Consider the following 15,253-nt stretch of genomic DNA (forward strand, 5'->3'; position numbering starts at 1 on the left):
CAGAGGGAGGGAGGGAAGGAGGGAGGGAGGAAGAAAAAAGAAAGGAAGGGAGGGAGAGAGAAAAAGACTGCCAAAGTACTTACTATATATCAAGCCACTCTGATAAATAGCAATGCCACACAGAAAAATGAGAATTCCTTCTTTCAAGGAATTCATATTCTAAACAGGAAAGTTAATATATTTAGGAGGTTTAGTTGCAGGGTGATAGAAAAGCCCAGTGGTCAATAGCATGCAGTGGGAGGCAGATGGTAATACCAGAAATTCAGAACATATAGTGGTAGGAAAGATTTTTAATGAATTTTGCTGTAAAGACTTTCTCCCTGCTTATGCAAATGGAAGAATGGCCTTTTACACTCTCCTTTTCTCTTATAACCAAGGGGATGGAAATTTCTAGGTCCACAATCATTGAGGGAGAAGGAATGGACCTAAAGGTCAAATTGCCCCAATTGCTTTGAGATCCTTCTTTCAGTGGTGGAGATGGGGACAATTGGCATTCAAATAGGAGAGAAAAAAGCAACAGAGGGGGAGGAAGGTTTATATAAACAGTAGGTCTTAGTGAGATCTGGACAAGGTTTTATGAAAGATGTACTTTTTAAATTTTAAATTTCTATCTAAAGGCAAGATAATATTATTTCTCTGCTAAAGTCTTACTATAATACCTAACTGCAGTGTGGTAGTATCCCAGGATTCTCTAAAGCTATAGCAATGAAATACAATCTGTGATAAATTCTGTCACTCTAAAAATGCTTTAAATGAAGGCCCACTGTGTTTCTGTTGTTCAGTGGGTAGGCTAATTTCTGTGTATAAAAGTTTATTAATAGAAAGTTAGTTAGAAAGCAATTATTTTGTTCACTATAAATCAGGGAGGAGTTGTGGTCTTTGTTTTATTTTTTTTTATAAACCCTTACTTCCCTCTTGGAGTCAATACTGTTTATTGGCTCCAAGGCAGAAGAGTGGTAAGGATAGGCAATGGGGGTCAAGTGACTCGCCCAAGGTCATGCAGTTGGGAAGTGTCTGAGGCCAGATTTGAACCTAGGACTTCCTGTCTCTAGGCCTGTTTCTCAATTCACTGAGCTACCCAGCTGCCCCCAGGAATTTCCCCTTTTAACTCCATGATTTAATCTTTTTCCCATGTTGTTATATTCATTAGTCTGAGGACTCTTTAAAAATTATCCTAACTTGTTAAAGAGGAAAAGATTTATTATGGAGTTATCCTTTCTCTTCTATATCCTAATGTGAAACATACATTCAGCTAAAGGGTCAAAAAAGTCAATTTGCCTGATATTTAGAGAAGAAAGGGCAGTAGTGGATGGAGTGCCAGGCCAGGAGCTAGGAAGACTCACCTTCCTGAGTTCAAATTTGTCTTCGGACACTTACTACCTGGGCAAAGCACTTAATCCTATTTGCCTCAGTTTCCTCATCTGTAAAAAATATTCTGGAGAAGGAAATGGCAAACTGCTCCAGTATCTTTGCCAAGAAAACTCCAGATGGGGTCACAAAAAGTTGTACATGATAGGAAAGGTCTGAGAAACAAGGAAGAAAAGGTAATGAAGAAGGAATAAATGAATCATGTATCTTTTCTCTGAAAATATAAGGAGGCCACATATAGTATTTAAACTTAGAGCTAGAAGGAACTTTGAGCTCTTCTGGTACAATCTCTTTATTTGAAAAATGAAGAAGTGGAAGCCCAGGGGGTGACCGCATCACCTAAACAATCATCGTAGGTCATACCATGAAAAATTAGCATAGTGAGGAATTGAACTCAGGTCATTTATCTAACATTGCTTCACCTACACAGGCAACCATATATTCATGCTACCAGCTTCACAGAATTTTTTTTAAATGAAAAAAGGCTTCATAAATCTTAAAGTGCCATATGCATGTAGATTGTAATATTAGTATGGTACTATGAGAAAACTTAAATAATAGAGGAACTTAAAGAATTGATCCACTCTCCCATCCTAAAATATTCCCAAAAGTTTTAATTCTTATAAATATCGATTTGTGGCTGATGGGAGTCTGAGAGAACAGTGTAAAGATATTTCCTCCAGCCAGGCAATAAAAAGAAATTTAAAATAAACTATATATTATTCAATTTTATTATGTGTTATATTTAATTATTAGTGTTATTTTCTATTATTTCATGGTAACATATAGTATTCTATTTAAATAAATATGCTTTTGTGAGCTAGTCCGAAAATCTATTCAATATTTATTGTTGGTAAAAGAAAATGTGTTGTGAATAATAAATAACTGACTTAGGAATGAATTTTTGGAACACAATCCATTCAACAGTGTGGGGTTGTCTATTTGAGGGAAGAAAAAATGGTCATGAGTATTGCAATTTTTTAAAACTAAAGTTTGAGAAACAAAGAAATAATTTAGTTTATATATAATTCAATTCACAGCTTCACATTCTAACTGTACAAAATCATTAATAATTAAAACAGATAATAAAATTGAATAATAAATATATTTCTAAAATTTTTATTTTCACTTAATTTCTATGAGCTTGGTTTCCTCATCTATAAAAATTTGAGTTGCATTTAATAGTCTCTATGGTCTTTCTCAGCTCTACCTCTATAATCCTAAAAAATACACTTGGCACAGTATCTGGAAAATAGTAGGTGCTTAAAAATATTGACTTGACTAAACTAAATTCTAACCTTAACCAAGTTTTTAAAGGTGGCACACATGAGTCGAGTGATTTGAATCCAGGACCTTTGACTCTACAGTGCTCTTTCCTTTGTATCATACTACTGTCTGATATAATTCTTTTTTTTTTACTTTAAAATTTTTCCCAGATTACATGTCAATTTATTGCATTTTTAAAATATTCATTTTCTGACATTTTGCAATCCATGTTCTTCTCCTCTTCTTATCTCTCCCCTTTCCCTAAGAAGGCAGATAATGTGACATAGGTTATACATGTATTATGAAAAAACACATATTTCCCAGTTTGTCATGTTGTGAAACAAGACACATATTGCTTATACTACAGAAAAAATCATGGAGGAAATAAAGAGAATAATGGTATGTTTCAGTCTCCACTCAGACTATGTGTGTGTTCCTTCTGTGCTAGTAGATAACCTTTTTCATCATGAGTCCCTTGGAGCTGGCCTGTATCCTTGCCTTGCTGATAATAATAAGTCTTTCACAATTGATCATCATCTATTATTGACGTTATTGTGTACAACTTTCTCCTGTTTCTGCTCACTTTACTTTGCATCACTTCATATAAGTCTTTCCATGTTTTCTTAATTATTTATCACTATATTATCCCATTAAATCATATTCCACAACTTGTTCTACCATTCCCTAAGTGATGGACATCCCTTCAGTTTCCAGTTCTTTGCCTCCACAAAAAAAGGCTGCTATCAATATTTTAGAACATACTGTTTCTTTTCTTTTTCCCTTGATCATCTTAGGAAATAAAACTAATAGTGAGCTTAATTCTAATGTGAAACTCTTAGAGTTCTAGACCTTAGCACAATTTCTAACTGTAAAAACATAACCTTTATAAAATGCTTTATCAATCCATATATTTGATATTAAGTATCTTTATTTGATATTAGTTATGCACATTTAATTCGGGACATTAAACAACAGAACATATTTCTAATTAGTCAGTAGAAGGCACCTTGAAAAATAGAATTTCTCCATCCCTTTCTCAAGATTAACAAGGCAAAATTTCTTGTCACATTTACTCATGAAGGGATATTCACCTACTGGAAGGAGGCACTTGAAAAATAACTACATAATATACACAAAACACTTGTTGATGAGTCATTCATTTGAACAAGCAAGACAGAACACATTCAGATATCTAGGGAGATTAGTATAGGGTCAGGGACGGACATTCCATATCAAAGAAAATCTAATTATTGTTTCATGTACAAAGAGAATCAGATATCAAGAGATGCAACATTCACAATCACATTTCTAAGCTTATGTGAATATTTTGAGTTTTTGTTTTTAAAAGAAAAATACTAAAGAAGTCATCAGAATGGACTAGTTTAATCTTTTCTTTTCCCATTCATATTGAGCCAACCTAAAGTAAATATGATGAGCATGCAGAGTATCTGATTCATTTAAAAGACCAAAGGAATGCCATTCACTCAGACAAAAAGGGTCAAATTTGATTGAGGGGAGGAATAGAGAATGGGGTGAGCATAAGTGGCAAAAGTGACAATGAGAGACTGGTCAAGGTCCAGAAGAGGAGAGGATGCAGCAACAATGTCTGAGACGTGGTTATTTGAGATTTCCCCCCTTTATTTCTTGACTGTGGTGAATGTCTCTTAATTTATAATACTTCATTTTAAAACAAAGCATTAGTATCATTTTGAGAATATCCAAAATTTAGATTGTATTGGTATCAAATCTTGATATATAAAAATTATCTATATGTGTGTGTACAAACATATACAGATTCATACGTGTTTATAGAATATTATAATCAGGCTTAGAGGCACGACTTGCAGAAATTATGCTTGAAAGGCATTTGAGAGGAACTGAGGGAGGGGTTGCCCCTGTAAGCATTATGGAGATGGATAGATAAAGAATGAGTTCTGGTTTAATCCATATAAAGTCCTGTTCCTAGGGGGAAATCTGGGCTTGAAATATGAGTGCACAGGAAGCCCATTTCCCATTACTTCAGCCAGTTATGTTGCAAACTCCATAATATTGTTAGAAAAATTAAGGTTTCCTCTATATTACTACCTGATCCCCAGTGGTCATGAGGGAAGGATAGGTCCTGGGGCAACATTAACATTGCATTACTTAGTCTCTTGAAAGCATGTATCCAAGTGATTATCCATTGTACATTCCTCTGCCAGGCATTCATTACTTAGTAAAGCAAATGCAGTCTTACAAATTATCCTCACCTGTAACTGTGGATGAGTGCATTAAAAGCCAGTCCATCTGACCAGCTTGTAGTGAAGTTGATGACTTTAACCTGTGGATAGCGGCGAGTTGATTGGCGTACCCAGCTCAGCAAGATCTTTTCACTGTTTGTTTGCTGCAACCCAGCCATGATATTTTTCATTACATTTTTGACCTGCATTAAAAGACAGATAATCGTTAATAAATGCACTTCATTTTTGAGAACAAAACTGATTTTTTCCCCCTCTTTGAAAATCCTAATGATGTCAGTTTGCAGGAATAAGTAATATGAACTTTTGACTCCCACAAAAGGGAAAATAACTGATCCTAAAAAATTATTATCTGTATTTATGTGATCTCGAAATGCTGATGAGTTTTGTGGCTTTTAGTGAATATGCTGAAGAATATAAAGGGTCTATAATTCTGTGTGCGTGCAGGTGTGTGTTGGTATGGCACATTCTATTTGCTTGATTCTGGCAGAAAGGGGGAAAGGATGATGGCCAATTAGTTATGTTTCTTCCTACTTTTCCTTTCATCTAGGTACTAAAATATACAGCACATATATACACAAGAATGTCCATTAATGTGTTCCTGGGTTTTATCTCAACATATTCACCATTATGACCATTAATCAAAGTTATACATGCTGACTGAACTGAAAAATGAATATGGAAATGAGTTTATATCTTTAAAGGAATGAAGGGAAGAATTCGCACACACAAAAAAAGCAAAGAATATATTGATGGTTGATTTGCTGTCCTGGCTTTCTTTTCATTAATTATCTTTAGTACATTTGATTGCCTTCTAAATATTATTTAGAGTCTATGCAAGTGCCATCCAAGTTATTATATTTCAAAGTCCCCATGTGCCCAGTAATCTTCCAAAAATTCCTTGTAAGCAGTTTTTTCAAGTTTCAATAATGTAATTAGTTTTACATCAGAAAAATAAACAGTCCTTGGCATAAAGAATGAGTAGTATAAATGCCCAAGCAAGATTGCTTTTAGCAGATTACTTTTTTTCACTTACAGCATGATCATTATTAAGTAGTATAAAGAATCATACATATAGTCAATTCTTAAAATAAAAAGCAGGTTAGTCAATTAACAAGTATTTATCTAACAATTACAATGTTTCAGGCACTGTGCTAAGTGCTGAGAATATATAAGGAAAGACAACAATAGTACCTGGTCTAACCTTTCTGCTCACTTCCAGCCTAGAATCTCCAACTGTCTACTAGACATTGTGAACTGCACGACCCACAAAAATCTTAAACTCGACATGCCCCAAATGAAAATCATGTTATCTTTTAGTTGTTTCAGTCATGTTTCATTCTTCATCATCCCATATGGATTTGGTTTATTTTTTGGCAAAGATAAGGGAGGGTTTGTCGTGTCCTTCTCCAACTCATTTTACTGATGTGTAAACTAAGGCAAACAGGGTTAAGTGACTTGCCCAGGGTCACACAGATAGTAACTATCTGTAGCCAGATTTGAACTAAGGAAGAAGTGTCTTCCTGAATTTCAATCCCCAAACTGCCCACTTTGCCACCTAGCTTCCCTACTGCCCTTTAAATGAAACAAATAAGAAACTCATAAAATAGAGGCTCATATTAAATGATTATAGACTTCTTTGTGGGTTGAGGAGGAAGAAATTTGCTACTATTTGAAGTGCCCTTATCCTATTATGCATATTGCTTATGCATTTAAAAAAAACTAAATAAATTAACATCAGTTGCTATTTCAAAGTTCATTGGAAATGATTTTTAAAAACCTTTAAAAGCACAATACTTTTCATTATCTTTTCCCCTAACGCTTCTCATCTTTACCACTTTCTATTAATGGTAAGGGTGGTTCCATCTTCTCATTTGTGCAAGTTTAAAAATAGTGTCATCCTAAATTGCTTATTGTCTCTCACCCTGCTTCATATACAATGTCATCAAGTAGTATTGTTTCCACCTACCACCTATTGCAATAGATTGGTTGTTGGTTCTGCTTCATTTCTCCTTCTTTAATCTATCCTCTATTCAGCTATCAAACTGATCTTTCTACAATGTAGGTCTGATCATATCATCCCTCCTCTATTTAATAAACACTAGTGATTCTCTATTACCTCCAAGATCGAATGAAAATTGTTCTGTTGGGCTTCCAAAGCCCTTTATAACATGAGTCCTTCCTATCTTCCTGGTGTTCTTATATTTTACTCCCTTCCATACACTAACAATTAAGTGACAAAGGTTTTGCTGATTTCTCCCACACAGCACTACATCTTCCAATTCTGAGCATATTTATTGGCTGCCTTTCATGTCCGGAATTCTCTCCCTCTTCATCTCTACTTCCTAATCTCTTTGGATTTCTTCAAGTTTCAGTTAATTTCCCAGCCTTTAATGGTCTTCTGTAATTTTAGTGAATTCCTCTGAGATTCTCCCCAATTTAGCCAGCATACATCTGGTTTGTATATGGTTACTTGTTTCCCATCTTCTCTGTTAGACTGTGAGGTCCTTGAGACTAGTGACTGTTATTTTTCTTTTTCTTTGCATCTTTAAAACAGCACATAGTAAATAATAAATGCTAGTTGATGGAATGAATGAACTATCTTCTAGGAGTTCACATTCTAGAACAGACAGCTTTTGATGTTCAAAGCCTGATTATCTTTCTTGAGTTCGGTAGACTCTTTCTTCTCTTTTTCTCTATGCAAGATTCAAGTCATCAATTTGGGATGAAGAGGCACATTTAAACTTGAAACAGTATTGGGTAGAGCCTGGTTTCAACTTTTGAGAGGGTAGATGAATGAGATTGGCAAAGAATGGGCACACATAGGTTGGAATCTGCTGTCTGAGAGAGCATATTCTCATCAATGAGGTTTTAGATGTTTGAATAAATGGGCTGAACAATGTAGAATTTTTAAATACATTTAAATATAAATTTCCATGTTACAGCTTCACATAAAATTTCTGAAATTCACATTTTGTATGGTTTTATGAAGGCAATAATGAAAGGCAAGATGTGTAAATTTTACTTGCATATATAAGAATAGCTAAATTTGAATTACCTAGAGAATGTAAAGGAAAAGTTTTTTAGTAAGGAACAGTAATCCTTTAAGGAAGGACAAAAAAGAAAGCTTTTTAAAAGGGAAGGGGAAATCCAAACCACTGCTAAGAGGATGCCAAGTGACACAGGAGAAAAGGGAACTTGGATATTTAAAAGTCATAGATATAGTCTTAGAATTAGTGTCTAAACATGATGAAGAACGACTTTTCTAATATGCTTACAATGGGAGGTTGTTGTTGAAGACAAGGAGATGGCTCAAAGGAGACCTAAGATGGATAACTAGGAGGTATTTCCTCTTCTCAGAGCCCATCAAAATATACTGAACTACTAATTGATACTCATTCTTGTTGGTTCATATAGGAGTACTTCCACTTGACATCTTCAAAAGCATACAGACTATATCTCTAGTAACAGAGAAATCCTTTGTAGGAAGTTCACTATCTTTAGATGAGAGCAAATTTCTTAGAATAGAAAAAAGCTTAACTTCAACCCAGCCTACTTTCTGATCTACTCTATTGCCACCACTTCCTTATCTAGCTAAGGATGACTCCAAACTTAGGTACGTTTACTGACTGCTGAGTCCTTGCTATATTTTCAGGAGCCCCACTTACACTGTTTACTTCATTTCATTGTTTTATGAAGTAATAACCTTTTTTTTTCTTTTCCTGGAATTGTTTCTAAGCTGACCCTCTATCAAAACTATTATGTCAGGGGTTCACTTCTCAAGCATTTCCTCACTGAGGTGTCTATATTCTGGATATCATCTCTCTCCCCACTCCCAGCTTTGAATCCTGCTCCTGGGTCATCAGTCTCTGCTAAGAGATCTTTGGCCTTATCTCGTTAGGATACAGGGTTCCAAGGCAATTTCTGGTCATGTCCACACTATGCTACCCAAATGTGCCTCCTTTCCCTTTCTGGTTGCTCTGCATATGCTGTATTCTCCATTTGAATGTAAATTATTTTAAGCCAGGGAGTCTTTTGCTAGCTTGCATTTTATATTGTAAGTGCTTTTCACTGAAGTTGGCTCATCATAAGTATTTAATAAATCCTTTTCATTAGTTCATATCAATGGATTGATCAGTATCAACCAAAATTCACATGCTAACTCAAAGTTTCTCTTATTCACTTATTGTCCTTTGAGATAGTGTAACAGTATGTTGCACCTTTAGGTAGATTAGGCAATCAACTATAAGATTCCTGCCTACAAAATATATTATACAATTCCCTTTCCAATCTTCTTAGCATGGATAATTCTGCCAAATGTCTTTCCTACATGACTCAAAGTTCCCAATATTATAATCCGCCTTTGAGTTAGAGGATACAAATATCTCTTAAAGACTACAATCTAAAATAGATGCCACCTGAGAAAGCAGTTTTCTCTATAAACTTAAAAATATTTTTACCACTAATTTTTTTAGTGTTAGTTGATATTTTTGTATATTAAAAAATAAATAGGGATACTTTTTGCCTATGGATTAAATTTGGCAAGAGAAAATTGTTTTTAGAAAAACATAGCAAACACTAAGAACATATAAAATATAAGTATTATAAACATATATATGATTACATATGTATACATACATATACACAATGTTACTTCAAGGTAAATTACAGAAAAAAGATAAACATCTATGAAAACATTTTTTCAAGAGTCTGCTGATCTTTGTAGAAATATTATTATTATTATTATTATTATTATAACCCACAGTTAAATTAAAATTGAAAAAATAACTGCTCTAAATTCTCTGGTGTCTATTTCATAATCTGCTAGTTCTTAATGCCTCAGATACCATGTAAACAGACAGTCATGAGCTGTGCTAATTTTAAAACCTGTTATTTTGAGGATGGATTTGTTTGGTTTGAGATACATATGTTTGTTTTGCAGGTCATGGGCAATAATGAAAAGAAGGTACATGGAACACATTATTTATAAAGAAAACATCCATCAGGAGCTCTTACCTGCCAATGGAGAATTATATTCCAGATCAAACCAAGAGTCAGTTTATGATTTCCATCTACTATGTCTGTGCTTCCAATATTCACTAAATCAACCTGTTTGGAAAAGGAAGGAAGATGTATGAAGACACATAAGGGAGCAAAAGCCTACTGTGAAAGGAAACAAGATAATAAAGTAATTAAATTTAGATGTTTCCAGAGACTAAACAGTATTACGATCAGTTGCTTAGCTAACCATAAAATATTTTTAAAGTCACATTAAAATGAAACAATATCGATTCTTAAGATAACTTTTCCTGAGAAGAAAGCATCCAGAACATATTTATGATGAAACAGTAAATGCATGTTTTTTCAAAACACACTTCAGTGGGTGATCAATTTTCTCAATATCCTTCACTAAACTTGTAATCACATTGAGAACAGAGTATATGAAATATGTAATGTTGATAATATACAAGGAACTCTGAGTAAATTTTACTGAATGCCATCTATCCAAACTTTTGAAACCTGAATAGAAGGTTGGATAAATTTTACAGAGCTACTGAAAGGAGTCTGAAAACTCTGACAAAACCAGGATCACTGGGGAAGAAATTTGTGGAACTACACACTTCAATTCATATCAATTACATTATGAAAACATATAGTTTCACTAAAGTCCATAAATCCAAGATTCTCCACAACTAATTGCCTCTTTTCTGAGGAAAAAAAACCTAACTGGACTCAGAAAAGTTTGTCAGAAGACTTGTCCATTGCTAACAACAAAACTAGAAGAATGCCATAAATAACTAAGATTTGACAATCTCTTCAGTTGAAGTCAAAATATCAATATAGTCTCACAAGAACAATGATGCCTAAAGCCATTTTCATTGTTATTCTCCCAGTTCAATGTAGTTTTTTTAAAAGATCCAGTATATTTTCAGATTCTATATTATAGTGGGAAGAATGATAGTATTGGTATCAGAAAAACATAGGTTTAAGTGTTATCTCTTAGCAACTATATAACTGGGGGCAAATCACTTAATTTCATGGTATACATAGGTTTTCTGGTAAAGGGTATTTCCTCATTGAGAGTTTCTTATAGCAGTGAAATAAGTCCAATCTAGTATCAAAAGCAAAAATTCCCTATTGCTGAGGAATGATTTGCCTTCACACCATAGGCACAAAGCTCACTATATTTATTGACCTGAAAACCATCGCTTATGAGATTTTTAAGGATATGAGGAACGAGAGACATCATATATGTAAATGTACAATCACTAAAGTAAAAATTTTTAGCTTTATGTTTTTTCAGGCATATGAGAAGATTGCTTAAGATCAGCCTCAATGAAAGTCATAGTTTTCACTTCCTGTGACTTTGTGCTTTTGAATTAAATGGTGATATTCATATCCCCAATGTATATTTTGTTCTCTTTGTTTTTTGCTTTTTAATTAAACTATAATCCTTCCTCTAGCGGGGCAAGGTGGCACAGTAGGTAAAGCTTTGAGCATGAAATCTGGAAGACTCATCTTTATGACTTTAAATCTGGCCTCAGACATTTACTAAGTATATGATCACAGGCAAGTCACTTAACCCTGTTTGCTTCAGTTCCAATCTGTAAAATGAGTTAGAGAAGAAATAGAAAAATACTCAATATCTTTGCCAAGAAAACTCCAAATAGGTCATGAAAAGTTGGATGTTATTGAAGTGACTGTTCAATAACAACAAAAGTTCTTTCATAATATGAAAATAATGTTTGGTGACATTTTAAAATTTAAAATCTATGGAAAAGGAATCATTTTTTTCAGTCTAATCCACAAATGTATGAAGACAATTAAATCTTAATAAGAGTACTTTGTTAGGCTCTGTGACTAAACAAATACTGAATGGATTTTTTTTTAAATCAAGTTGATTTTTTGATTTCATGTAAGACTAAGAGAATTGAAAAGGAGAACCTCTGGTCACTTTGAGTTCCCCAATCAACAACCAATGGTTAAAGGTCATCTCTCATTGAGGTGCATAATGCCTTTAAAATCTTTACTGAGAAGACATAGGTAACTCCACTGATTGTTTCCTGGGGATGGGGGTCATCTCTGATATGACTGATGATGGAGTGTCAGGGGTACAGACTCATGAGCTAAGAGCTGCATTGTGATATATAAAGATGAGCTAGTGCTCAGACTACTGGATTTTTTGTCTCTTGTTTTTTCAGACAAAAGTATAGCAATTATATGTGGGGTAGGGTGGGGGAAGGACAGAGTTTCTTCCTTTCCCCCATCAGGAGCAAAATACATCAACTGAAAAGAGTAGCATAGCCTGACTTCATGTGCCTCAGGTTCCTTGTTGCATTTTGACCAATTCCTCTTTCTTAGCACAGGTCAGAGACTAACACTCAGAAGAGATTTTCCTTTCAAATTAAAGAGTCTAAAGAGATGAATCATTCCTGAGTTCAGAGACTGGCCAGCTGGAGGAAGATTTCCTTAACAGTTCATTTGTTGAATGCTCAGAGGATTACCTTGCAGCTAAAGGATTAACACAGAAAAGGTGCAAAAGAGAGAGGTGTGGGATGGAGAGGAACATGTTAAATTTCTGTTAGCATTAATTCAGGTCCAAGATAAATTGGAATGATTCAGTAGCCTCCAAAATTTACTTACATTCTGAAGGAAGTCTAATGGGCTATATGATTATTTTGTTTCTACATTTGCTCACAGGCTCATATGATTCTTTCCCATTTTATAGATTTCCTGATGGGGGTGAAATTGAGGCTATGCCATACTTAATACCTATATGGTATAATGGGCATGTAGGCAAGAAAGAGAATCAAGTTCTTTTCTTATGAAGAAACCTATGAACCATACATAAAATTCATTTTAGAAATGATTAACTTTAGATTGGAGAAACAAGCCAGGAAGGAAAAAATGACCCTCAGAAATATAGTGTTAAAATAAATTAGTACTTTTTTATTTTTCTTTTTTTAAATAAAACTTTTTCTAGTTTTTCATTGTCATAATTTTCCCTAGGACTTACCCTCCCCCTACGAAAACCAACTTGCATCAAATAGCATTGTTTTAAGGAAAAAAAAGGTGAGAAATCAGCACAGCTAATTAATCCAATGAAAAAATCTGAAAACATTTCAAATATGTAATGCTTGTAGTCCTGCCACCTCTATGGAAGGCTGTTTTGGGGGTCTCATATCCCTTCAGCATTAGTATATTGTTAAGGGAATGAGTTTTTCTCTTTCTGTTCAATTGTATTTTGATAAATTTGTTGTTAAAACAATCTTGATTTACGATTTTCTGAGATCGTGACCAATTTTGTTAAATTACTCAGAGAAATTAAAAATTTTAATTACAAATCCTATTTCTATTTAGGGAATATCATTTCACTGATGTAACTATTTTTAGTGGGTTTTTGATATGTTTTTTTTTCAATTAATCAACACGCATTTATTTCATCATGGAAGAGTATTTAGTTTAAAAATATATGATGTTAAAGAGGTGCTAGAAACCAGATGGTCCTGAGAAGCTGAGACACTACCATAGAGGGTATGTCAGAGGTACAGCATGAAATCAGCTCTTCCTGACTCCAATTCTGGCCTCATTCTCCATGATGCAATGCTACCTCTTATGGTTCAATGCGTTCTAGCAAAAGTTTGAAGAGAACCCAAGGAAGGTTCCTCAATGTAAATTGTAGACTCCCTGCATCAAACTTAAATGAGGATAAAGACAGGCTTTTCACAAGGCATGCAAAAAAGGGTAGATTATGATTTAATTCATTAAAGGGTATAGAGCAGCTAGGTTGTGCAGAAGATAGAGTATTCAGCTGAGGGTCAAGAAGATGCATCTTTCTGAATTGGCCTCAGATTTGGTCACATACTATCTATGTGACCCTAAGCAAGTCACTTAACTCTGTTTGCCTCAGTTTCCTCATCTGTAAAATGATCTGGTGAAGGAAATGGCAAACCACTCCAGTGTCTCTGCCAAGAAAAATCCAAATGGAGTCACAAAGAGTTAGACATGACTAAAAAGGATTGAACAACAATAACGACATAAGAGGAGAATAGTTATAGATATGTGAAAATATTGGAATATGACAAAAATAGGAAACCACACATTCTTAACTGATTCTAATAATAATATTGATCTGATTACAACAAAAACTTATCTAGCTTTCTCAGAGAAAAAGAGAGGGGGAACATATGATTATTTAGCCTCCTGCATTAGTGGGGTATAAAAGTTTTCTGGAACTTTTAGTAAATTGTGACACCATCCTCATTTTTCCCACAGTTCTGATGCTGCTAGTTGTAGTGGAAAGCATTCTATTTATTCTCAAGTAAAAGGTTGTTGAGTCACTAGAACTGAGGGTGAATTCAGCTCTTTCTTTTCCTCTGCCCCCCACTGCCCTCTCCTCACTAATCCCTTCTCTGCTCCAGTCAGTGTTGAGGTAAAAAGATACAAACAGTGGGGTAGTACTGAACTCTCAGCCATTTCTTTGTTCTATTTGGGAGAAGAGATCTTCGGGAAATGTTGCAAGAGGTCAAAGCTATCCCAGATTGCCAGCAATCAGTAATAGCTTTTTATTTCCACTTAGCCCCTTGGGACCTTATACACACTCATCATAACACACCAAGCAAGCCCAAAACATGAACCTTAACAATGCGCACAAAAATTAATATGAGAACATAAAGGGTAAAAGAAGCAGATGTCAAAGTGCACATCGCTAAAAGCAGAAAGAAAGCAAATAACAATTGGTTATGTTGACTGATGTCTCTTCTCCCATTCCCATTTCTCCTATGAGGTTTAGGGCATTTCTCTTCACTGGCTTGTTCGTTGTCTTTTTTAGAGATTGAAAGAGAGGTTGGGAGTGAGAGAGAAGTGTCTGGTTGCAGCTCCTGCAGCCCGAGAATGCTATTCCTAGGCACTGCAGATGAAGCTTCCTACATAGGAAATCTATATGTTCCAAGAATATCTAAATCCCTTCTTTGTAAAAACGATTTGATCTTTATTCAATTCATATTAAAAAACTGAAGCATGAACATTTAAGAATAAGATTGAATTTAGGTTATTAAGCCCTGGGAACAGGATTTGGGATTATAAGCAACATAATTTAGTTTTTGTTGGTGGGTGGACATTTTGTTTAGAGAATAACAGACGTTTTTCCACTCATCATTTTTTTAAAAAAAAATGAATTAGTGAAGTTAGTATAATACTCTGTTAATCAGAAATAATACTTTTTCAATGAATATATTACAGTTCTATATTACAGAGATGCAAAAGAGAATGAAGATGGGATCCATTGGGAGGTTAAGAGAATGATGGGTTGAATTCTCCCAAAGCTTAGGAGTCAGAGGTCTAACTCATTTAATAATACTATTCTCTTTGAAAAAAAATTC

General features: G+C 34.4%; 1 protein-coding gene across 2 annotated transcripts in view; it reads right to left on the reverse strand.

Moving 5' to 3' along the window:
* DMD (dystrophin) overlaps positions 1-15,253 on the reverse strand; it is a 1,921,557-nt gene that overhangs the window by 1,892,420 nt on the left and 13,884 nt on the right. For both annotated transcript variants that reach the window (XM_044670154.1, XM_044670155.1), the window contains exons 3-4: positions 9,888-9,980; positions 4,884-5,056 (exon numbers count right to left, since the gene is read on the reverse strand). In XM_044670154.1, coding sequence (XP_044526089.1) covers positions 4,884-5,044 — 161 coding nt within the window. In that variant the 5' untranslated portion in view covers positions 5,045-5,056; positions 9,888-9,980. The remainder of the gene's footprint in view (positions 1-4,883; positions 5,057-9,887; positions 9,981-15,253) is intronic.

Source organism: Gracilinanus agilis, chromosome 3 (genome assembly GCF_016433145.1).
Source record: "Gracilinanus agilis isolate LMUSP501 chromosome 3, AgileGrace, whole genome shotgun sequence".
NCBI lineage: Eukaryota > Metazoa > Chordata > Mammalia > Didelphimorphia > Didelphidae > Gracilinanus > Gracilinanus agilis.